A 23,672-nucleotide genomic window follows, 5' to 3' on the forward strand; every position below is an offset into this window, starting at 1 on the left:
AGATCCTACCTGTCCGATCGCTACCATTTTGTTTACTTAAATGGGGTGTCATCTCATTTATCATCAGTAAAATATGGAGTGCCACAAGGATCCGTCCTAGGTCCCCTTCTATTTTCAATATACATGTTGCCCCTTGGTAATATTATTAGAAAATACGGAATAAGCTTCCACTGTTATGCTGATGATACTCAGCTATATATTTCAACGAGACCAGATGAAACTTCCCAATTATCTAAGCTAACAGAGTGTGTTAAAAATGTAAAAGATTGGATGACAAATAATTTTCTCCAATTAAATTCGGATAAGACAGAGATATTAATTATTGGACCAAAAAACACCACACAGAATCTTGTAGATTACAATCTGCAACTAGACGGATGTACAGTTACTTCCTCTACAGTCAGAAATCTGGGTGTTATATTAGACAGCAATTTGTCTTTTGAAAATCATATTTCCAATGTTACAAAAACTGCATTCTTCCATCTTAGAAACATTGCCAAGCTACGAAACATGTTATCTGTTTCTGATGCAGAAAAGCTAGTTCATGCATTCATGACCTCTAGACTGGACTATTGTAATGCACTTCTAGGTGGTTGTCCTGCTTCGTCAATAAACAAGCTACAGGTAGTCCAAAATGCAGCAGCTAGAGTCCTTACCAGGTCAAGAAAATATGATCATATTACCCCAATTTTACAGTCTCTGCACTGGCTACCTATTAAGTTCCGTATCTGTTACAAATTATCATTACTTACCTATAAGGCCCTAAATGGTTTAGCTCCTGCGTACCTAACTAGCCTTCTACCACGCTACAACCCATCACGCACCCTAAGGTCACAAAACGCTGGACTTTTGGTAGTTCCTAGGATAGCAAAGTCCACTAAAGGAGGTAGAGCTTTTTCACATTTGGCTCCCAAACTCTGGAATAGCCTTCCTGATAATGTTCGGGGTTCAGACACACTCTCTCTGTTTAAATCTAGATTAAAAACGCATCTCTTTCGCCAAGCATTCGAATAATGTATCTCTTAAATTGTGAGTGTAGTTGCATCTGCATTTTTATTCTTTAGCTTGGGTTAAACTAATTTTACTTTGTTGGATCAGCAGCTATGCTAATGATGTCTCTATTTTGTTTCTATGTTTTGCCACGGGATTTACATCCCGTGGTAACTAGGATTTACACAAGCTCCAGTCTGGATCCAGAACACCTGAGAAGAGATGATGCTGACCCTCAGAGGACCCCAGATGATCCTAACCTTGAATCAACAAACAGAACTAACAATTATTGCTACATGTGTGACTGCATCATATAATTACTATTAATTAATAATATTGATAGTTCATCATCTAGCTGACTACGTCTTGTATTATTATTATTATTTTTATTTTTCTAAAATCCTGTCAAACGTGCACAAACTACTAGCTACTACTAAATATTGTAGAAACATAATTTTCTGTAAAGTTGCTTTGTAACGATTTGTATTGTAAAAAGCGCTATACAAATAAACTTGAATTGAATTGAATTGAACAGGATCTTTAGATAAATATGGTTAGAGACAAAGTTAAAATTTATATAATTTAATGTCAATAGGATTTTGAATCCAATTAAATGTAATAAAGTTTTATCTAAAATTAAGAAAGAGCAAGCCCATATAGTATACTTATAGGAAACTAATTAAATGATAAAGAGCATGAAAAATTTAGGAAATGTGGCTTTTCTAGGGTGTTCTTCTCTTCATATAAAACAGGGCCTAGGATGGGAGTTGCTATTCTTATTTTGAATAAACTAAATTTTTAGTACATCAGAAATGGGAGACAAGGAGGGCAGAAATATCATAGTAAAAGGTAAAATATATGAGAAATCATCAGATACTCTTTTAAATATATATGCACCCCAAGGAAGTAGAAAATTACTAATATCATGACACTGGAAGCGGAGGGATTTTTGATTTGTGGGGGAGATTTAAATACATATTTGAAACCAAAATTGGATTCCTATAGAACGGGGTAACCAACCCCTGCTTAATTTTTAAGTGATCCTGAAGACCTAAATTAGTTGCTTCAGTTGTGTTTGATTAGGATTGGAGCTGAACTTTGCAGGACAGTCGATTGCGAGGAGCAGGGGTTGATTATCCCTGCACTAGAAAGAGAAATCTAGTGGAATTTAGGAAAAGATGATCATCACCATCAGAACGACTGGTGTGTGACATCAAAGAACCGCAAGAGCTTAGAGAGCAGATGACTCCTTGTGCTTTTGAATTGCTCTCACAGTACTTTGATGTCATACACCGATCGTTCTGATGTTCAATGGTTCAACATGCCCTAATGATTCAGCCAATTCGTTCAAAACCTGGATTAAGAAATTAAATGCTGCTGTATGTTGCTCGGGGATGAACAGTTCTGATTTGTTGGCAAAATTGAGCAAAAAAAGACAACATTGTGTCTAAAGTAACAATTTTAACTTCTTAAGGAATTGTTGTAGAAGATGAGTATCACATTTGCACTCGTGTGATATTGCACTCAGCCTACAGCTTGTGTGATATTTCTTAACAATATTATGTACATATGAGACACAATCTTAAATGGCCATTTTGCCTCATATCTTGAATTTTAGGGATATTCTCTAGGCTCCATCATGCAGTAAGTTGTTATATTAGTCATTAGTAATCAACTGTATGAAATGGCAGATGATCCACATAGATCTGGGGTGGGCCAAGTGCGTTAAATGCATTAATAATTTTAATGTGTTATTTTTTCTCCATAATTAATTAATCTAATTAATACGTTAAATTACCAGCCCTAATTTCAAGTAAATTTTAACAATAAAACATTTAAATCAGGTTCATGATTCTTAGAGTTTCAGATACAGTCAGATACAGTGGCTGGTTTTACATCCGTTTCTTCATCAGAATCAGATGATCCCCACAACCCTTATTTTTGTCACGATCATTAGCTGGAGTGCCCATGAACTTTAGTAGAGGGCACTCCACTTAGGACCATTCCACCCATCAACCACCAGATGTCACCATATCATCACTTGGACACTAGCACCTCTCATACTGTTGCACCACACCCAAACTACATCTCCCATAAATCACTGCATCACAATCACCTTGCCACACCTGCACCTCATTCATCAGCCAATTTCCTTGCCACACCTGCACCTCATTTACACACACACATATAAGCACCACAATCACTCTCACTCACTGTGAAGTCTTGTTAAGCCTGTCTAGCATTTCCGAGCATTTTCCCTTATGTTTGATATTCCCGTGTCTGATCTTGGATTGTGTATTTAAATTCTCTGCTGCCTGCCCCGATCTCTGCTTGTTTCTGGTTACGATTCTGGTTATCCCCGCACACCTGACGCCATTCCTGATTTCTGCCTGGCCGACCATTCTCTGAATAAAGTTCTGCACATGGATCCAAACGCCTCTGACTCCTTGTTACAATTTTATTTATTTAGATTACAGATGGCACAAAATGTAATCTCAGCTCATTTAATTAATGAGTCATATACACAGGCACACACTTTGTTTTTTATGGTTTATATGGAATTTCCATAGGTTAAATGGTTTTTATACTGCACAAACTGTATTTACTATTACCATAAACCAACCCTACACCTAAAACGATCCATCAATGGAAACTGCATTTTTTAGATTTTCAAAAAAACACCCTTTTTGTTTTAGAGCCTTTTGAATCAAGGGGAACACAGGAAGTGTCCTCATAAATCACTTTCACATTGTAAAACCCATGTCATACCCGTGTCCTCATAAAAATGCACACACAAATATATAAAGGTTTTTGTTAGGTCCCAGTTAGTGCTGGGCCTGTCTTTCTTTGTTTTTTGTTAAGTTTTAGGTATGTCGTTTGTGGGGGGGTGGTCTTTCCACCTGTGGCTCATCATCGGGCCTGTAAGAGCTCCAGCACGGTGGATTTGCGAGAGGGTGCGACGATGTGACGGTGACATGAATGAGCGGCTTCTTTTGGTTTTCTGTTTTTTTGTGTTACTATTCATGCAGACCTTCAGCTTCCAGTCCTCTCTCATGCATTCTTCACTACTAACGTCTATATACTGACTACTGATTGTTTGGATATCTTTTGTTAAATATATTATTTTGTTAAATAAATTATTTCTTTTTCCTACTTGCCCGCCAGTGTTGCCTCTTGTTAATGTTGCAACTACGAGCCAGCTGTAAGAGGCATGCTCAAAAATGGAGGCAACATGTTTTGTTATACAAGATGTGATTTAAGTCGTTTTAATAGTTAACATTTATTTAAATAATTTGTGCAGCCAGTTCGACTAATTTAAAGCAGTAAATGAACTTATGTTTTGATTTAAAAGTGGAAGTTTTATCATGTTTATTTCATCAGACTATTAGTGAAGAGAATCCATATTATAATTCACAGGATTATTATACAATCAAATTAAAATTTTACCTATTTGTTACTAATAACTTTTAGTTTAATGCAATGTTGAAGGGAAATAAAAAAAATGAGACAAATCTAGCTGTACGTGAGTTTATTTGAGCTGATGTTGTGTTTTCATGTTTGTGTTCAAAAGAAATTATTAGTGCAAAACATACAGAGTCATAACCAAACCAGAAATACACATATATCATAACAGAAATAAAACAGATTTTTTTCCACTTTTAAAACCCAATAAGGAGATTCACTCAGAACTTACTAAATAAAAATAAAAAACATAAAAGTAAATCAGAAAGATAATGAAGTGGCCTATGAAAACTGTTAAAGTAAACACATTAGCTCTTAATTTCTGCTGCAGATGAAGTTGAGTTTGTGAGATTCAGGAAGGCTGATCCAGCGCTGATCTCCTCCAGACTGAACTGCTCCTTTTCTGTTCTCTAGTTTGCAGTTTTCGGGTGTCGTTCCGTTCCCTGGAGCCCAGTTCTGATAGCACACGACCTCTCCACTCAGCCAGAGCCACATGTTCATGACGCAGTAGTTGTGTAAACCCATCCACACCGCCGCAGTAGACGCTCGTTTAACCACGTTCATCACACAACGCTGAATCTCTTCTGAATGAACCGAGAGCAGATCCACATGATTCTGTCTGCAGTATCTCAGAGCTTCAGACCACGTCAGATTCTCCTTGATCAGAATCAGCTTATCTGGAAACCAAACAAACCACAAGCAGAAACTAGAGAGAAACAACATGCAGAACAAACACTGTGGAGGAATTTGTCATGTCGGACATGTACAGTAGGTGGCCAATCAAAATAATGGTTCTACCGCCGCGGGTACCGCCGCCAGCCAGTCTGCAAAATGCATTTGCAGCTTTTGACCGCTGAGTGGCGATTTAACCACAAGTTAACAAACAAGCGCATTAAAGCACATTTTTCGCAAATAGCCATCAGCTTTTGCTTCACCGATGTGTTACATTTGACGGCTGCAGTCGGGGAAAATGAAAGAGAAACACTGTAGTTAAAATATTTAATATTCACAGATGAAAGTTTAGTACTTATGGAGTTATGTGCGTTTCTTTAGAACAAATTCAAGTAGGATAAATGTCAAGCCTATGAGCCTTTTCTTATATTTTCTCTAAGCTGCACAGTATTACAAAATATATTAGATTTGACACATTTAATAGGTGTGGAGTGTTATTTATATAATATGAATTATGTTATATTATCCTAAAGAAATTGTGGTTTACTTTGCATCGAAGCATTAAAAGTGGTAGCCTATTTTAGTGAGCTAGCCTGCATGGATTAATATGCAAAATGTCAACATTCTCACATATTAGGCCTATATTTTAATTTATATTTAAAAATTCCTTCAATAAAACAGCATGCATTTTTGTTAGGCACTACTTTGTTATTCGTTACCTGTGCTTTATTTTGACAGATATCTGTCTGTACACTGATTAAAAACTTGTTGTGTGTTCTATAAATTATTTTCTTTATTTTAGTAAAACGTGAGGCACTGTATAATTTCACTCCCATTATTGAGGCCTAATTAAAACAAGAAATGAATAAATTAAACCTGCATGATAAGAGCTTCATTAATTGACAACTGCAGTGATTTTAAAGGGAGCCTTGTTTACTTGCTTTCATTTAATTTAAGTAAAGTAAAAATTAAAATAAATAAATTGCATCCGCATTTAAATGCAGGTGTGTAAAATATCAGAGTGCATGATTTGCACGGCACTTGTGATGCTGAGTGCATGCGCAGCATTTATTCTTATTTGTCTCAATATTCTTCTTAACCCTTGTCCATCCTTGAGGACATTTTTGGCTTTTTCAGTTTTGTTTTTTTTATAACTTTGCCTGTGTTAATGCCAACTGCATAAAATTTGCCTCAGGTGTGTATTTTTATTGGAATTTTTATATTTCACCTTCATTTCCTTTAAAAAAATCTATTTTCTACTAGGTACACAAAATACTTCCTCTCAGGACCTTTTGGACCAAAATGTCCCCATTGAAACCCATTAAAACTGCAATTTTTAATCCCGGTGCCATTCAACTATAAAATGATGCAATCTTTGTTAACAGGCTATGATTGTGTTGGCAAGGCTTCAAAATTTACATTTTTACTATTTTTTACCAATTTGGGCAATTTTTTTTCAGGTTTGGCATATAAAGCAAATTATCGCTTTATTGTTGTTTTCTGCTGTTTTCGGCTTATGCATATTATAGAGCCAATTAGATATATTATGAAGCTATAATTGTGTGGGTGTGATGGTATGGATGTCTGAGTGTGGGTTGTATGTGTGTACTGAAAATTTTATGTGTGTGAACAGTTTGAATGAAAAATATATATATATTGTACTGGAAATCACAAATCCCACCCCATGTAAATGAGTCATACAGAGTCATAGACCCTGTCATGTGAAAACTGAATATGGTGAAAAAGTTACTGAGCTTTGAAGATTTTTTTTCATTCAAATACATTTCTTATTACTTCTTTGCACTTTTTACATTTGTTATTGTTTTTGTTCAAAGATAAAAGGTGAGCTTGATTTTGATGTAGTAGTTCAGAAGCCCCTCAAACCCTTGTTTTTGTTTTCATCCTCGATAAAATGGTGATTGTTTTGTCTGGTAGATTTTAGTTGAGACGAGTGCTTTCACAGCCAAACCTATAAATATCAGTGGCTTGAGGGCCTTGTCATTTCATAGTTTGCAAGATGAAGAGACGTTTCACAGCAAGGGAAGCTCTGGATCTAGTTGTGGCCACCAACAGTGAGCACCCGGGTACATGTGAAAGTGAGCATTGACTTCAGAGGATGAAGTCGAGTTTGCATTAGAGTCTGACTCTGATAGCTCTTGTTCCTCTGATGACATCACTGAGAGTGAGGACACAGAAGAGACTGCAGATCTTCAGTGGAATTCAAAAAATGGGCAGATTCTCTGGTCTTCCACTCACACCGAGACGCTGTGCTACAATCCTGCCAAGGGTATGACCCCGGGTCCCACACACTATGCAACTGCCCGCATCACAAGTTTGCAGTCCTACTTCGACCTCTTCATCACCGAAGAAATCATTCAGCTTCTTCTGGAGAACACTAATTTACACAGGAGGCATTTTGTGACGGATTGGATTGATTTCGATTTTACTGACATTCAGGCATACATCGGGCTGCTGATTCTGTCCGGCGTGTACAAGTCCCGAAATGAATCAACAAGAAGCCTGTGGGATGTGGAAAACGGACGTTCCATTTTCCGAGCCACCATGTCCCACCGTAAATTCAAGCTCCTGAGCTCCACCCTGAGGTTCGATGACAGGATGACACGACCTGCACGTTACATGCATGACAAGCTGGCTGCATTTCAGACCATCTGGGAGAAGTGGACACATCGCCTTCCCCTGCTGTTCAACCCAGGCCAGGATGTCTGTGTGAATGAGCAGCTCGTCCCTTTCAAAGGCCGATGCAGATTTCGCCAGTACATGCCCAGCAAGCCTGCCAAGTATGGCATAAAAATTTGGGTCACCTGTGATGTCACCACATCCTATGCATGGAAGTTGCAAATTTACACGGGGAAGTCTCCTGGAAGTCCTGCGGAGGTGAACCAAGGAAAAAGGGTCATTCTGGAAATGACGGAGGGGCTCCAGGGGAACACTGTGACCTGCGACAATATTTTCACCTCCTATGGACTGGCGGAGGAGCTTCTAAAGAGGAAGATGGCCCTAGTCGGCACAATTCGCAGGAACAAGCCAGAACTTCCCCCACAGCTGCTGCAAATAAAGCATAGAGCACTTCTGTCCTCCCTCTTTGCTTTTACTAAGACGCACACAGCTGTGTCTTACGTACCCAAACGAGGGAAGAGTGAGCTGCTCCTTAGCACCAAGCACCGCGAGCTAGCTGTGACCGACACTGAAAAAAAGAAGCCAGTGATCATCACAGACTACAACCGCTGCAAAGGAGGTGTCGACAACCTGGACAAGGTATGTGTCATTATGCTTCAGTTACACACATATTTATTCTTACTGCATAATGCTTTTATTATTCAGTATTTTTTGTATCTACAGTCGTGGCCAAAAGTTTTGAGAATTACATAAATATTAGTTTTCAAAAAGTTTGCTGCTAAACTGCTTTTAGATCTTTGTTTCAGTTGTTTCTGTGATGTACTGAAATATAATTACAAGCATTTCATCCGTTTCAAAGGCTTCTATCGACAATTACATGACATTTATGCAAAGAGTCAGTATTTGCAGTGTTGGCCCTTCTTTTTCAGGACCTCTGCAATTCGACTGGGCATGCCCTCAATCAACTTCTGGGCCAAATCCTGACTGATAGCAAACCCATTCTTTCATAATCACTTCTTGGAGTTTGTCAGAATTAGTGGGTTTTTGTTTGTCCACCCGACTCTTGAGGATTGACCACAAGTTCTCAATGGGATTAAGATCTGGGGAGTTTCCAGACCATGGACCCAAAATTTCAACATTCTGGTCCCCGAGCCACTTAGTTATCACTGGAAAATGCATTGTTCTTCACCAAACTGTTGTTGGATTGTTGGAAGAAGTTGCTATTGGAGGGTGTTTTGGTACCATTCTTTATTCATGGCTGTGTTTTTGGGCAGAATTGTGAGTGAGCCCACTCCCTTGGATGAGAAGCAACCCCACACATGAATGGTGTCAGGATGCTTTACTGTTGGCATGACACAGGACTGATGGTAGCGCTCACCTTTTCTTCTCTGGACAAGCCTTTTTCCAGATGCCCCTAACAATCGGAAAGGGGCTTCATCGGAGAATATGACTTTGCCCCAGTCCTCAGCAGTCCATTCACTATACTTTCTGCAGAAGATCAATCTGTCCCTGATGTTTTTTTTTGGAGAGAAGTGGCTTCTTTGCTGCCCTTCTTGACACCAGGCCATCTTCCAAAAGTCTTCTCCTCACTGTGCGTGCAGATGCGCTCACACCTGCCTGCTGCCATTCCTGAGTAAGCTCTGCACTGGTGGCCCTCCGATCCCGCAGCTGAATCCTCTTTAGGAGACGATCCTGGCGCTTGCTGGACTTTCTTGGACGCCCTGAAGCCTTCTTTACAAGAATTGAACCTCGTTCCTTGAAGTTCTTGATGATCCTATAAATTGTTGATTTAGGTGCAATCTTAGTAGCCACAATATCCTTGCCTGTGAAGCCATTTTTATGCAACGCAATGATGGCTGCATGCGTTTCTTTGCAGGTCACCATGGTTAACAATGGAAGAACAATTATTTCAAGCATCACCCTCCTTTTAACATGTCAAGTCTGCCATTCTAACCCAATCAGCCTGACATAATGATCTCCAGCCTTGTGCTCGTCAACATTCTCACCTGAGTTAACAAGATGATTACTGAAATGATCTCAGCAGGTCCTTTAATGACAGCAATGAAATGCAGTGGAAAGGTTTTTTGGGGATTAAGTTAATTTTCATGGCAAAGAAGGACTATGCAATTCATCTGATCACTCTTCATAACATTCTGGAGTATATGCAAATTGCTATTATAAAAACTTAAGCAGCAACTTTTCCAATTTCCAATATTTATGTAATTCTCAAAACTTTTGGCCACGACTCTATATATTCAGTGTTGTAGTTGTGCGAAAGAGGAGAATTTTGTTTATTTTTTATTCTTACTGCATAGTTCCTTTATAATGTAGTATTTCTTGCATTTCTATACACAATATTATATTTTTGTGAATGATGAGAAGAATATTTAGTTTATTTCTTCTTTTGCAGGTTGTTGGCACCTACAGCTGTAGGAGAAGAACATGTCGGTGGCCAGTGGTTCTCTTCTACAACCTTGTAGATGTGTCTTCCTTCAACTCCTTTATACTGTGGTCAGCCGTGGATCCCTCCTGGAACCAGGGCAAAAAATTTAGACGGAGGCTGTTTTTGTAGGAACTGGGGAAAGCACTTGTGATGACGCAAATGTCACGAAGACACCGCATCCCCCGCACACCATCTACGTCCACCATGATGGAGGATCAACAGCGGGGAGACCCAAACACCAAAAAGAGGAAGGTCTGCACGTTCTGCACTGACAAAAAGAAAAAAAGTGCTTCCACCTGCAACAAGTGTGGCAAGCATATCTGCAAAGTCCACACAATCACATACTGCAGCTCCTGCTGTGAGTGAATTCCCTCATAGTAGGCAAATGCGTACTATTTCTGCCATCTGTTCTCTACTAATTCCCTTTGCATAAATGTCTACTATTTCTGTTCTGAGTGTTCTCGAGTTTTGCACAATAAATCTTGTTCTTGTTCAGAGTGATCTTGTATTTTTGCTTGATTTATAGATTAATATAAGATATATTCTTTCAAAAAGTAAAAACTTTGGAGGATAATAGGAGTAATAAAACAATGATTTGACTTGGACATTTTTGTCCTTTATGGACCTGAGTGGTAGTTTTTATTTTAAATCTAATACTGCATAAAAATATGAAAGCATAAAAATGAATGTTGTTGTTAATCACGGACATATCCAAGGATGTAATATTTAAAGAAAAAAAAACTGCTTAGCATTTAGTATATGGAAATGTTTTATTATAATAATTTTTATAAAAATCAACAGTGGCATTATGTAAAGAAACCGGCGTTTAAGGTGTTAAAATTCTGAATATTAATGAATCTTTGGTAATTATGATTAGAACTGATGCTGGAAAAAAATCTAAGTCAGTGAAAGTGGAAAGAAAAATTAATCTATAATATTTTTATGATACTTTTTTTGACAATGACATTTTTGTCCTTTATGGACCTGAGTGGTAGTTTTTATTTTAAATCTAATACTGCATAAAAATATGAAAGCATAAAAATGAATGTTGTTGTTAACCACTGAAATATCCAAGGATGTAATATTTAAAGAAAAAAAAACTGCTTAGCATTTAGTATATGGAAATGTTTTATTATAATAATTTGTATAAAAATCAACAGTGGCATTATGTAAAGAAACCGACGTTTAAGGTGTTAAAATTCTGAATATTAATGAATCTTTGGTAATTATGATTAGAACTGATGCTGGAAAAAATCTAAGTCAGTGAAAGTGGAAAGAAATATTAATCTATAATATTTTTATGACACTTTTTTTGACAAGGACATTTTTGTCCTTTATGGGCCTGAGTGCACAAAAAATATGTACACTGCACAAAAAATATAAATGCATCCAAATTAATATTGTTGTTAATAATTAACATATCAAAGACTGTAATAATCAAAGAAAAAAAATCTGCTTAGCATTCATTATATGGAAAATAATAATAAAAATTATTATTTTTATTTAAAACAACAGTGGCATTATGTAGAGAAACCAGCATTTAAAGGGTTAAAATTCTGAAAATTAATGAATGTTTGGTAATTATGAATAGAACTGATGCTAGTAAAAAAGTCAGTGAAAGTGGAGAAAAATATGAATCTATAATATATTTATGACACTTTTTTGACATGGACATTTTTGTCCTTTATGGACCTGAGAGGTAGCTTTTTGTTAAATCTGATACTGCATAAAAAATATGAATGCATAAAAATTTATGTTGTTGTTAATCATTGACATAACCAAGTAATAAAGAAAAAAAACTGCTTAGCATTTAGTAAATTGAAAATAATTAAATTTTTCTTTTTTTCATAAAAAAACAGCAGTGGCATTATGTAAACAAACCAGCATTTAAAGGGTTAAAATTCTGAAAATTAATGAGTGTTTGGTCATTATGATTAGAGCTGATGCTGGTTAAAAAAATGGCATCAGTGAAAGTGGAAAAAAATATAAATCTGTAATATTTTTATGACACTTTTTGGACATGGACATTTTTGTCCCTTATGAATCTATGTGTAACTTTTTTTAATTGATGCACAAGGGTTAAGATTCAAGATTCAAGAACTTTATTTGTCACATACACAATTATATAGAGCATACATAACCAGTAGTGAAATGTGAATCAGGTCTGCTCCATGGACAGTGCATTTATTAAAAAATACATCACAGATTAAAATATACATAAATCTAGTTATGAAAGAATTCAATAAAAGTAAACCATAAAAATATAAGAATAAAATATTAAAAAAAAAAATGTATACTGTAAAATTAAATAGATAATAGAGAATAATGTGCATGAAAGTACACTGAGGTCTTAAATATTAAGATAACCAGGATGTACAAGAGGCAATGTGTATATGTGCATTATACTGTAGTCTTAAATATTAAGATACACAGGAATGTACAAGAGGCAAATGTGCAAACAGGTTGAGACTGTCAGTATGTTAATGTGAGGTATTGAATGATGAATATCTTACTGATAATGTGAACATTAAGTGGAGACATGAAGATGTTAAGAGGCTGGTTTTGAATTTAGGTCTGGGGGAAGAAACTCCTCCTGAGTCTCTCGGTTTTTGCCATCAGGCTATGGAAGCACTTACCACATGGCAGCAAAGTGAAAAGATGGTTACTGGGGTGGATGGAGTCCTTGATGATTTTAACAGCTCTGCTTTTGCAGCGTTTGAGGTAGATGTCCTGCAGAGAAAGGAAAGCAGACCCTGAGATGCGCTCAGCTAAGCGCACAACTCTCTACAGGGCTTTGCAGTCTTGACTGGAGCTGTTTCCATACCACACTGAGATACACTGTGTCAACACACTTTCTATGGCCCCTGAATAGAAAGTTTACAGGATTGCTGGTAAGACCCTGAATTTCCTCAGCTGTTGCAGATGGTACAGTCTTTGCCTGGCTTTATTAACCTGAGTTTGAATGTGTGTAGTCCAAGTCAGGTCCTCTGAGATGTTTACACCAAGGTACTTGAAGCTGCTCACCCTCTCCACAGGGGTCCCGCTGATCATAAGAGGAGTATAGGGCTGCTGCTGTCTCTTCCTTAAGTCCACAATCAGTTCTTTAGTTTTGCTCACATTCAGAAAGAGACAGTTGTCCTGGCACCATGTTAGTTTCTCTACCTCATCCAAGTATCCGGTCTCATTATTGTTGGAAATGAGGCCCAGAACCACAGTATCATCAGCAAATTTGATTAAAGATGTGGAGCTGTGCGGAGACACGCAGCCATGTGTGTAGAGAAAATAGAGCAGGGGACTCGGGACACAGCCCTGTTGGACTGTGTTTTCTCTACTTCCTGTTGGCCTTTCTGTAGCAAATCGTAGCTCTGTGTAGCTGTTTTTATTTTATTTTTTCTCTAGAATCTTTATCTTACTATCACTCTCTGCTTTTTAAAGTGTTTTTCACAAGTTCATCAAACAACCGCAGTAAGAATTTATCAAGCACGGTGAGTAATGGCTTCTCCTGTCATTGTTTCTTGCACCTCTTGCCACATGTACAGTTTATCTATCTCTGTCGCTGATGAGGGATTCACATGTGATAAATGCAGGGAAATAGTTAGGCTGACAGAGAAGATTTTAGAATTAGAGACACGCATCCAAACTTTAATTGAGGACAGTAAGAATGTTAGGGCTCTAGATACGGCTTTGGATGCGTCTAGCTCAGGGATTCCTGTACATTGTTCGGTTCCGGAAACAGAGCCCTTGCAGCAGGGCAACTGGGTGACGGTGAGGCAGCGTAGTCGTGGGTCAAATCACCGCTCTTCTGTTCCGATCAAAACATTAAACAGGTTCTCCCCACTCAGTGATGCACCCACTGAGAAACCTGATGAAAGTGCTCTAGTTATTGGTGATTCTATTGTACGGAACGTGAATATAGAGACACCAGCCACCATAGTCAAATGTTTACCGGGAGCCAGAGCGCCTGACATCTTGGCAAATTTAAAAGTGCTGGCTAATGCTAAACGTAAATACAGTAAGATTGTTATTCATGCCGGCGCTAATGATGTTCGACTTCGCCAGTCGGAGAACACTAAAAATAACATTAAAGAGGTGTGTGAACTTGCAAGCACGATGTCAGACACTGTAATATGCTCTGGGCCCCTCCCTGCTTACCGTGGTGATGAGATGCATAGCAGATTGTCATCACTCAATGGCTGGATGTCTAAGTGGTGCCCACAGAATAACATAGGTTTCATAGACAATTGGACAAGCTTTTGGGGCAGACCTGACCTGTTTAAAAGAGATGGTCTTCATCCCTCCTGGAGTGGCGCCACTCTTCTCTCTAGAAATTTGGCAAATAGTCTTCGTGTTTATACTTGACTAACTGGGGCCCAGGTCAGGAAGCAGACAGACTGGCTAAACCGATCGTCTGCTAGCTGCCTCCCGTCACAAAGGTCAGTTAATTCTCAGCACATAGAGACTCTTTCACCTAGATATCACATTATAGAGACTGTGTCTGTTCCCCGAACTAGAAAAAACAAAAAACGTCCAAACCAAGTTAAGATTAACAATTTAATTGAGGTTCAACAAATAAAAAACAGAAGCAATATGGATAAACAAATGATAAAGCTTGGCTTATTGAATATCAGATCCCTTTCTACGAAAACACTTTTTGTAAATAATATGATCACTGATCATAATATAGATGTACTCTGTTTGACAGAAACCTGGCTAAAACCTGATGATTACATTATTTTAAATGAGTCCACCCCCCAAGATTACTGTTATAAACATGAGCCGCGTCTAAAAGGCAAAGGTGGAGGTGTTGCTTCAATTTTTAACAACGTTTTCAGGATCTCTCAGAGGGCAGGCTACAAGTATAACTCGTTTGAAGTAATTGTGCTTCATATAACATTATCCAGAGAAAGAAATGTTAATGATAAATCCCCTGTTATGTTTTTAAAGGCTACTGTATACAGGCCACCAGGGCACCATACAGACTTTATTAAAGAGTATGGTGATTTTACATCCGAGTTATTTCTGGCTGCAGATAAAGTCTTAATAGTTGGTAATTTTAATATCCATGTTGATAATGAGAAAGATGCATTGAGATCAGCATTTATAGACATTCTGAACGCTATTGGTGTTAGACAACACGTTTCAGGACCTACTCATTGTCGAAATCATACTCTAGATTTAATACTGTCACATGGAATTGGTGTTGATGGTGTTGAAATTATTCAGCCAAGTGATGATATCTCAGATCATTATTTAGTTCTGTGCAAACTTCATATAGTCAAAATTGTAAATCCTACTTCTTGTTACAAGTATGGAAGAACCATCACTTCTAACACAAAAGACTGCTTTTTAAGTTATCTTCCTGATGTAACCAAATTCCTTAGCATATCCAAAATCTCAGAACTTGATGATGTAACAGAAACTATGGACTCTCTCTTTTCTAGCACTTTAAATACAGTTGCTCCTTTACGCTTAAGGAAGGTTAAGGAAAACAGTTTGACACCATGGTATAATGAGCATACTCGCACCCTAAAGAGAGCAGCCCGTAAAATGGAGCGCAGCTGGAGGAAAACAAAACTAGAGGTATTTCGTATTGCTTGGCGGGAAAGTAACATATCCTACAGAAAAGCATTAAAAACTGCTAGATCCAATTACTTTTCTTCTCTTTTAGAAGAAAACAAACATAACCCCAGGTATTTATTCAATACAGTGGCTAAATTAACGAAAAATAAAGCCTCAACAAGTGTTGACATTTCCCAACATCACAGCAGTAATGACTTTATGAACTACTTTACTTCTAAAATCGATACCATTAGAGATAAAATTGCAACCATTCAGCTGTCAGATACAGTATCACATCAGACAGTGCACTATAGCTGAGGAACAGTTCCACTCATTCTCTACTATAGGAGAGGAAGAATTGTATAAACTTGTTAAATCATCTAAACTAACAACATGTATGTTAGACCCTATACCATCTAAGCTCCTAAAAGAGGTGCTTCCAGAAGTAATAGATCCTCTTCTGACTATTATTAATTCCTCATTGTCATTAGGATATGTCCCCAAAACCTTCAAACTGGCTGTTATTAAGCCTCTCCTCAAAAAACCACAGCTTGACCCCAAAGAACTAGTTAATTATAGACCAATCTCGAATCTCCCTTTTCTGTCCAAGATACTAGAAAAGGTGGTATCCACACAATTATATTCCTTCTTAGAGAAAAATGGTATATGTGAGGATTTCCAGTCAGGATTTAGACCGTATCATAGTACTGAGACTGCTCTCCTTAGAGTTACAAATGATCTGCTCTTATCATCTGATCGTGGGTGTATCTCTCTATTAGTTTTATTGGATCTTAGTGCTGCGTTTGACACAATTGACCACAACATTCTTTTGCATAGACTTGAACACTTTGTTGGCATCAGTGGAAGTGCATTAGAATGGTTTAAATCGTACTTATATGACCGCCATCAGTTCGTAGCAGTGAATGAAGATGTATCCTATCGATCACAAGTGCAGTATGGAGTACCTCAAGGCTCAGTACTAGGGCCGCTACTCTTCACGCTTTATATGTTACCCTTGGGAGATATCATCAGGAAACATGGTGTTAGTTTCACTGTTATGCTGATGATACTCAACTCTATATTTCTTCGCAGCCCGGTGAAACACACCAATTTGAAAAACTAATGGATTGCATAGTCGATATAAAAAACTGGATGACAAGTAATTTCTTACTGTTAATTATAGGACCTAAAAACTCCGCTCGTAATAATCTAGAACACTGTCTAAGACTTGATGGTTGCTCTGTCAATTCTTTGTCATCAGTTAGGAACCTAGGTGTGCTATTTGATCGCAATCTTTCCTTAGAAAGCCAAGTCTCTAGCATTTGTAAAACTGCATTTTTCCATCTCAAAAATATATCTAAATTACGGCCTATGCTCTCAATGTCAAATGCAGAAATGTTAATCCATGCTTTTATGACCTCAAGGTTAGATTATTGTAATGCTTTATTGGGTGGTTGTTCGGCACGCTTAGTAAACAAACTACAGCTAGTCCAAAATGCAGCAGCAAGAGTTCTTACTAGAACCAGGAAGTATGACCATATTAGCCCGGTCCTGTCAACACTGCACTGGCTCCCTATCAAGCATCGTATAGATTTTAAAATAATGCTTATTACCTATAAAGCCCTGAATGGTTTAGCACCTCAGTATTTGAATGAGCTCCTTTTACATTATAATCCTCTACGTCCGCTACGTTCTCAAAACTCAGGCAGTTTGATAATACCAAGAATATCAAAATCAACTGCGGGCGGCAGATCCTTTTCCTATTTGGCGCCTAAACTCTGGAATAACCTACCTAACATTGTTCGGGAGGCAGACACACTCTTGCAGTTTAAATCTAGATTAAAGAACCATCTCTTTAACCTGGCATACACATAACATACTAATATGCTTTTTTTATCCAAATCCGTTAAAAGATTTGTAGGCTGCATTAATTAGGTAAACCGGAACCGGAAACACTTCCCATAACACCCTATGTACTTGCTACATCATTAGAAGAATGGCATCTACGCTAATATTTGTCTGTTTCTCTCTTGTTCCGAGGTCACCGTGGCCACCAGATCCAGTCTGTGTCCAGATCAGAGGGTCACTGCAGTCACCCGGATAAGGTACGTATCCAGACCAGATGCTGGATCAGCACCTAGAAAGGACCTCTACATCCCTGAAAGACAGCGGAGACCAGGACAACTAGAGCCCCAGATACAGATCCCCTGTAAAGACCTTGTCTCAGAGGAGCACCAGGACAAGACCACAGGAAACAGATGATACTTCTGCACAATCTGACTTTGCTGCAGCCTGGAATTAAACTACTGGTTTCGTCTGGTCAGAGAAGAACTGGCCCCCCAACTGAGCCTGGTTTCTCCCAAGGTTTTTTTCTCCATTCTGTCACCGATGGAGTTTCGGTTCCTTGCCGCTGTCGCCTCTGGCTTGCTTAGTTGGGGACACTTCATCTACAGCGATATCGTTGACTTGATTGCAAATAAATGCACAGACACTATTTAACTGAACAGAGATGACATAACTGAATTCAATGATGAACTGCCTTTAACTATCATTTTTGCATTATTGACACTGTTTTCCTAATGAATGTTGTTCAGTTGCTTTGACGCAATGTATTTTGTTTAAAGCGCTATATAAATAAAGGTGACTTTGACTTTGATGGAGTTAGAGGTGTACTGGCCTACTTTCACCACTTGAGGTCTGCCGGTGAGGAAGTCTTGAATCCAGTTGCAGAGTGAAGAATTCAGGCTGAGGTCTATGACTTTAGAAGCAAGCTTTATGGGGACTATAGTATTGAAAGCTGAGCTATAGTCAATAAATAGCAGTCTTACATAGTTCCTGTTATTGCTGTCATTATGCATGAGGGAAGAGTGCAGCATGTGAGAGATGGCATCATCAGTGGATCTGTTTGGGTCAATAAGCAAACTGAAGAGGGTCAAAAGTAACCGGGATGGAGGAGCATAAATAGTTTTTAAACAGTCCTTCGAAGACCTTCATGACTGTTGATGTGAGGGCAACTGGATGATAGTCATTCAGACAAGAGGGTTTATTGTTCTTAGGCACAGGGATGATGACAGATTTTTTAAGGAGGTGGGAACCACCGAGGCAGCAAGAGACAAACCAGTGAGTTGATCAGCACAGGACCTCATAATGAAGAAAATTCCATCAGGTCCGGCTGCTTTCCTTACATTCACTCGCTTTAGGGCCCTCCGAACCTCATCCTTCGACACCGTGATCACATGATCATTGCTGCTCTAACTGCTGCTTCCTGACGCACTGATCATCAGAATCGCATTGCTTAGATTTTCAAAGCAGCCGTAGAAAGAGTTTAGCTCGTCAGCCTGCAACAGATCTGCTCTCACCTCTGCAGAGAATTTATTTCCAAAGGCACAGATGGTCCTTAGTCCCTATCTCATGGGTCCGGAGTCACTGATCAGAAAATGAGACTCTAATCGTTCTCTGTATCGGTGTTTGCCGGTTCTTACTGCGCGTTGGAGAGCATAGCATGATGCTTTGTACTCACTCCTGTTTCTCAACAAAAGACCGGCGTTGTTAGCAGCAGTGCGTTTGTTTACTGCTGCACGGATTGTTCTGTCAACCTACGGTTTCCGATTAGAGAAGGTCCTTATAGTTATTGTTTCAGTTGCTTGCTCGGCTAGCGTGCTTACTAAGCTTAATGCTACATCCGTGAACTCAATGACAGCAGATGAATTTACCTGAAACATGTCCCAGTCTACGTCATCAAGAACCGCTTGTAGCATGGCTTATGAGTGAGCGGACCAATGCGTCACTAACCTTTGCACCGGGGGTTCTTGAACGAGCCTTTGTTTATATTCTGTTGTGAGGAAAATGGCGGTATGGTCCGATTTGCCGACAGCTGGTAGTGAGCTAGCTTTGTAGGCATTCTTGAACTGAGAGTAGCAATCATCCGGTGTATTCCCCTGATGGACAGGAAACATGTTGATTAAAATTAGGCATAACCTGCCTGAAGTTGGCTTTGTTAAAGTCCCCAGCAATGATAATAACAGCGTCAGGATGTTTGTTGATGTTGCTGCTGAGTGCATTGTGAAGCTTAGACAAAGCCAAGCCGGTGTCTGTTTGCAGTGGGATGTTAACAGCAGTAACGATGATCAATGAAACTCCCAGGGCAGATAGAATGGGCAGCAAATAATCTATAAATGTTCCAGAAGAGGCAAGCAGGATCGCGATAGAGTGGAGATATTCCTGGGGTCACACCATTTCTTGTTCATCATGAAACACACTCCTCCACCTTTGGATTTACCAGCCTCGGCTGTCCTGTCCATCCGTAGAACAGAGAAGTTATCAGACGGCGTTACAGCAGCGTCCGGGACCGAGGGCGTGTTTTTGTCCTTCAGGCAAAGGATGTTACAGTCCCTAATGTCCTGTTTGAAACTTATCCTGACTCTAAGATCTAAGTCCATCTTGTTGTCCAGAGACTGCACATTGGCGAGCAGAATGCTCATTAGAGGAGGACTGTGAGCTCTTTTCCTCAGTCTGTTGCGAATCCCAGCACGTTTCCCGCGGTGTTTCTTGATCTGTCGCCTCGGGTGGTTATTCAGGTGGCCATTGTTTATCTTGGCATTCCGGAGAATCTCAGATGGCCACGATGGATTAGAGGATAAAGTTTCCTGAAACAGGTCAGTGAAGTGGTGTCCAATTTCCAAAAGTGTTTCTTTGTCGTAAATTATCAGTGCAGACGTTATGTGTGTTAAAAAAGAAAGCAAAAGTAGGTAAAAAAAAGTAAATAAAATCACAATCTAGGCGGAGCGACCTTGATTGCGTCTGAACTCGACGGTGCCATTACAAATCTTGTTTGGTTTTACGATTTTGGATAATTGTTTAAATTGTTTACTTTGTTATTCATATTCAAGTGTTTGTGCGAAAATTATTAATGCACAAGCATGACAGGGAGGCGCCCTCTCGATCACTTGAATTTTTTCCTGATAATGAAATAACTTAAAATTGGGGTGTCTCACATACATGAGAAATGTATCTACAGAAAGCTTGAAATTTCTTCTTTTAAACTAATCAATTCTAAACGAGAGCATTACCTAATCTGTGAAGGTTGCATTTCTCTATAAAGGTCCATGTGGAGAGAGTCAGCACTGTGAATTTCACCTTGCAGCCGACAAGAAAACATTTCTTTATTAATAAATAATAAAAATGACTCCTTTTTCAAAATTATTAAGCTACTTCTGCCTGTGCCTTGTGGTAAACTTAATGCTTGTGCTCAACCTATTATGTAATGGCTGTTTAATAACAATAGTGTGCAGTAAGAACCTTTGTGTAAAGGTCTTTTGTTATAATTTTTGATGAGTAGACTGTAGCCTAAGACTATCCTACATTTTGAAATTTTGAAACTAAATTTTCTAATGGTTTCTAAGGATGTTATAATGTTATATTATAATTTTATTGTTGTTTTATTTCCTCCTTTCATCTCCATTAACAAACCAACATTTTACAATTTCATTCAGTTCGCAATCCGTCCCTTTGTGCCATCGGGCGGTAGTTTCACGAATGATTTTAACACACGACTGACTTGCAGTTAACACCGCGGCCCTGCGGTACACATGGCGGTATTACCCATTCTGGTTGTCTACCTACTGTAGCATGAACTTTACGAGATCTGGAGGAGATGAATAGTTTTTTGTGAGGATCTAATCACCTTCATGACACACAAAAGTATACTTGTTGGTGCAAGGGACATCATGCCATTGGCCCTGAGCATTCATTTCAACCACTGTACAGCCTTCACGACCTCCATGATTATCAGGTTGACCAGTTTTCCAGTATCTGAATGAGGAGTCACTCTGATCTGGCCACTGCCATGAGTCTCTGAACAGACCGATCCAGATCCATAATCCAGATGAGTTATTATCACTGATGATCTTCTGAACCTGTTGATTCTCATTCTGGTTTTTCACACTGACCAGATCAATGTGATTCTGTCTGCAGTAACTCTGAGCGTCTCTCCAATTCATCATCTGATTGACAAGGACGAGTCCTGTGTTTGCTTTAAGAAAAACAAATGAAAATCCATTTGTTCATTATTCTTATGCTGTTTTATGGTTTGGATGTGAACAGAAGCAGCAGTAGAAACGCATCATTTAACCCTTTTTAACCCTGTGTATGAGGTTGTCATATTAATTACAACTATTCAGTGTTTCCACCATATATGCTTATTTCAAGTTTAAGCCATTTAAATACACATAAGCATTCGCAAAATATATATTTATAGTTTGCAAAATACACACCTATTGTCTATGGAAGTGGCAATAACAATCCTTAGAAATATATCATGACAACATTTTATTGATATCATATACACATTGGGTGGGTTATAAGTTATATTTTAAACTCACTTGTAAAAAGATTAAAGACTTGAGCTGCTTCTACAGCTGGTAATTATGATGTATTAAATACTCAGATATTTCAAATTATACTGTGATCTGTCTAAAAACTTAATTTTGATTGTCTAGAACATGTGCATTCAAACCATTAAGTGAAACACAGAAATACAGACAATCAGTGGCACACAGAGAAACATTTAGAAGCACAGAAACTTGATGTTAGCCCAGCGCTGTGACTTAAAATAGCTTCACTATCGAATCACATTACATTTCTCTGAAACGAGGGTTTGTGTTATAATGGACTATCATTCCTTTATGGACCAGACTCAAGTTAATCTACATATGAAAAACAAAACCCGTGTAGGTTTGTGTTGAGATACTTAAGACTGAAAATATCAAGCTGAAACATGTCTAGTGGTTTATTAATAATAACATAAGATCAATTTAGATCTCTAAGATTTTCAGGCTCTTTAATAGCAAGCTTCCATTGTGACAAATTATGGGGACAAAAAAGATCAAATTAAACAAACAAATGTAAAAAAAAAAAAAAAAAATTGAATTTGTCATCATACCACACTCTTCTCCTTTATCTTCTAGTTGTCCAGGAGCCCAGTTCAGATAGAGCACAGGTTCACCTGAAGACCAATGCCATTCTTCACGACCCGTCTTCTGCAGCCCAATCCAGACATACTGAAGACTTCTATCAGTCACACTCTTGTTCAGCTCCTTCATGTCGTTCATGTCATCAGTGGTGGCCAGATCTGTGTATTTCTCTCTGCAGTATTTCTGAGCTTCAGTCCAGTTCTTCTTCTCATTTATAAAGTGATACTGATGCTGAACACATTCAGATACAGAGCAGAGAGCTGTGGAAGAGAGACTTTGATTTAATGCTTTTCATAACAGAATCAAACCTAATGAAAGTAGAAACCAGAAATAAAACCACAAACACACTCATCACACCCGATGAGAAGAAGAATGAAATATAGAGATTGCTCCATTTCTGAGGAAGAAAAATATAGATCAACTCAGATTAATTTTGGTGTAAAACATGATTTCAGTGATAAATAAGAATCCATCTCAAAAGGAATATAAATGCACATACACAATGATAGAGACAGTAGTGGCATGTCAAAGTCTAATTCTAGATTAAGATTGAAATTATGAGTTGCTCTTACTTCAGAGGTCATGTGTTTCTGTCCGGAGTCTGATCTTTCTGTCTGCAGCTTTAATCTGTGTGATTATTATATCTGCTCTCATCCCTCATTCAGCATCACATCATTTGTTTATTACCCTGAACAATAGCACTTTCAGGTTATCTTTCTCATTCATGTGTTTTTCTGACATTTTGATTTGTTGTTGGTCTTTCTTTCTGTAATTCTCTGGAAGTGTGTTAATTCGAATGTGGTAAAGACTGAGGGTCTGTATGTATTGCATTTACATAGAAGCCTCTCTGGAAAAATCCACCTCAATATTTGCATTTTCCTCTTTTTGTTTGTTTTCAATGTTCTTGCACCTTTGATACTGTCAGTGACCAACAGCAT

General features: G+C 38.3%; 1 protein-coding gene across 1 annotated transcript; it reads right to left on the bottom strand.

Moving 5' to 3' along the window:
* Positions 1–4,688: 4,688 nt before the first annotated feature.
* Positions 4,689–23,672, bottom strand: LOC132106004 (macrophage mannose receptor 1-like). The gene is made up of 4 exons (XM_059511586.1): positions 23,645–23,672; positions 22,704–22,994; positions 21,447–21,794; positions 4,689–5,129 (listed from the first exon to the last, which is right to left on the bottom strand). The coding sequence occupies exons 1-4, from the start codon at positions 23,670–23,672 to the stop codon at positions 4,768–4,770; spliced, it is 1,029 nt and encodes a 342-aa protein (XP_059367569.1). The 3' UTR covers positions 4,689–4,767.

This window comes from Carassius carassius, chromosome 26 (genome assembly GCF_963082965.1).
Source record: "Carassius carassius chromosome 26, fCarCar2.1, whole genome shotgun sequence".
Taxonomy (NCBI): domain Eukaryota; kingdom Metazoa; phylum Chordata; class Actinopteri; order Cypriniformes; family Cyprinidae; genus Carassius; species Carassius carassius.

Coding starts and splice junctions, on each gene's coding strand:
- LOC132106004 (XM_059511586.1), bottom strand. CDS start 23,672: ATGCTGTTGGTCACTGACAGTATCAAAG. Junction 22,995..23,644: donor GGTCACTGACAGTATCAAAG/GTGCAAGAACAT, acceptor TCTCTTCCACAG/CTCTCTGCTCTGTATCTGAA. Junction 21,795..22,703: donor AGATAAAGGAGAAGAGTGTG/GTATGATGACAA, acceptor TTTTTCTTAAAG/CAAACACAGGACTCGTCCTT.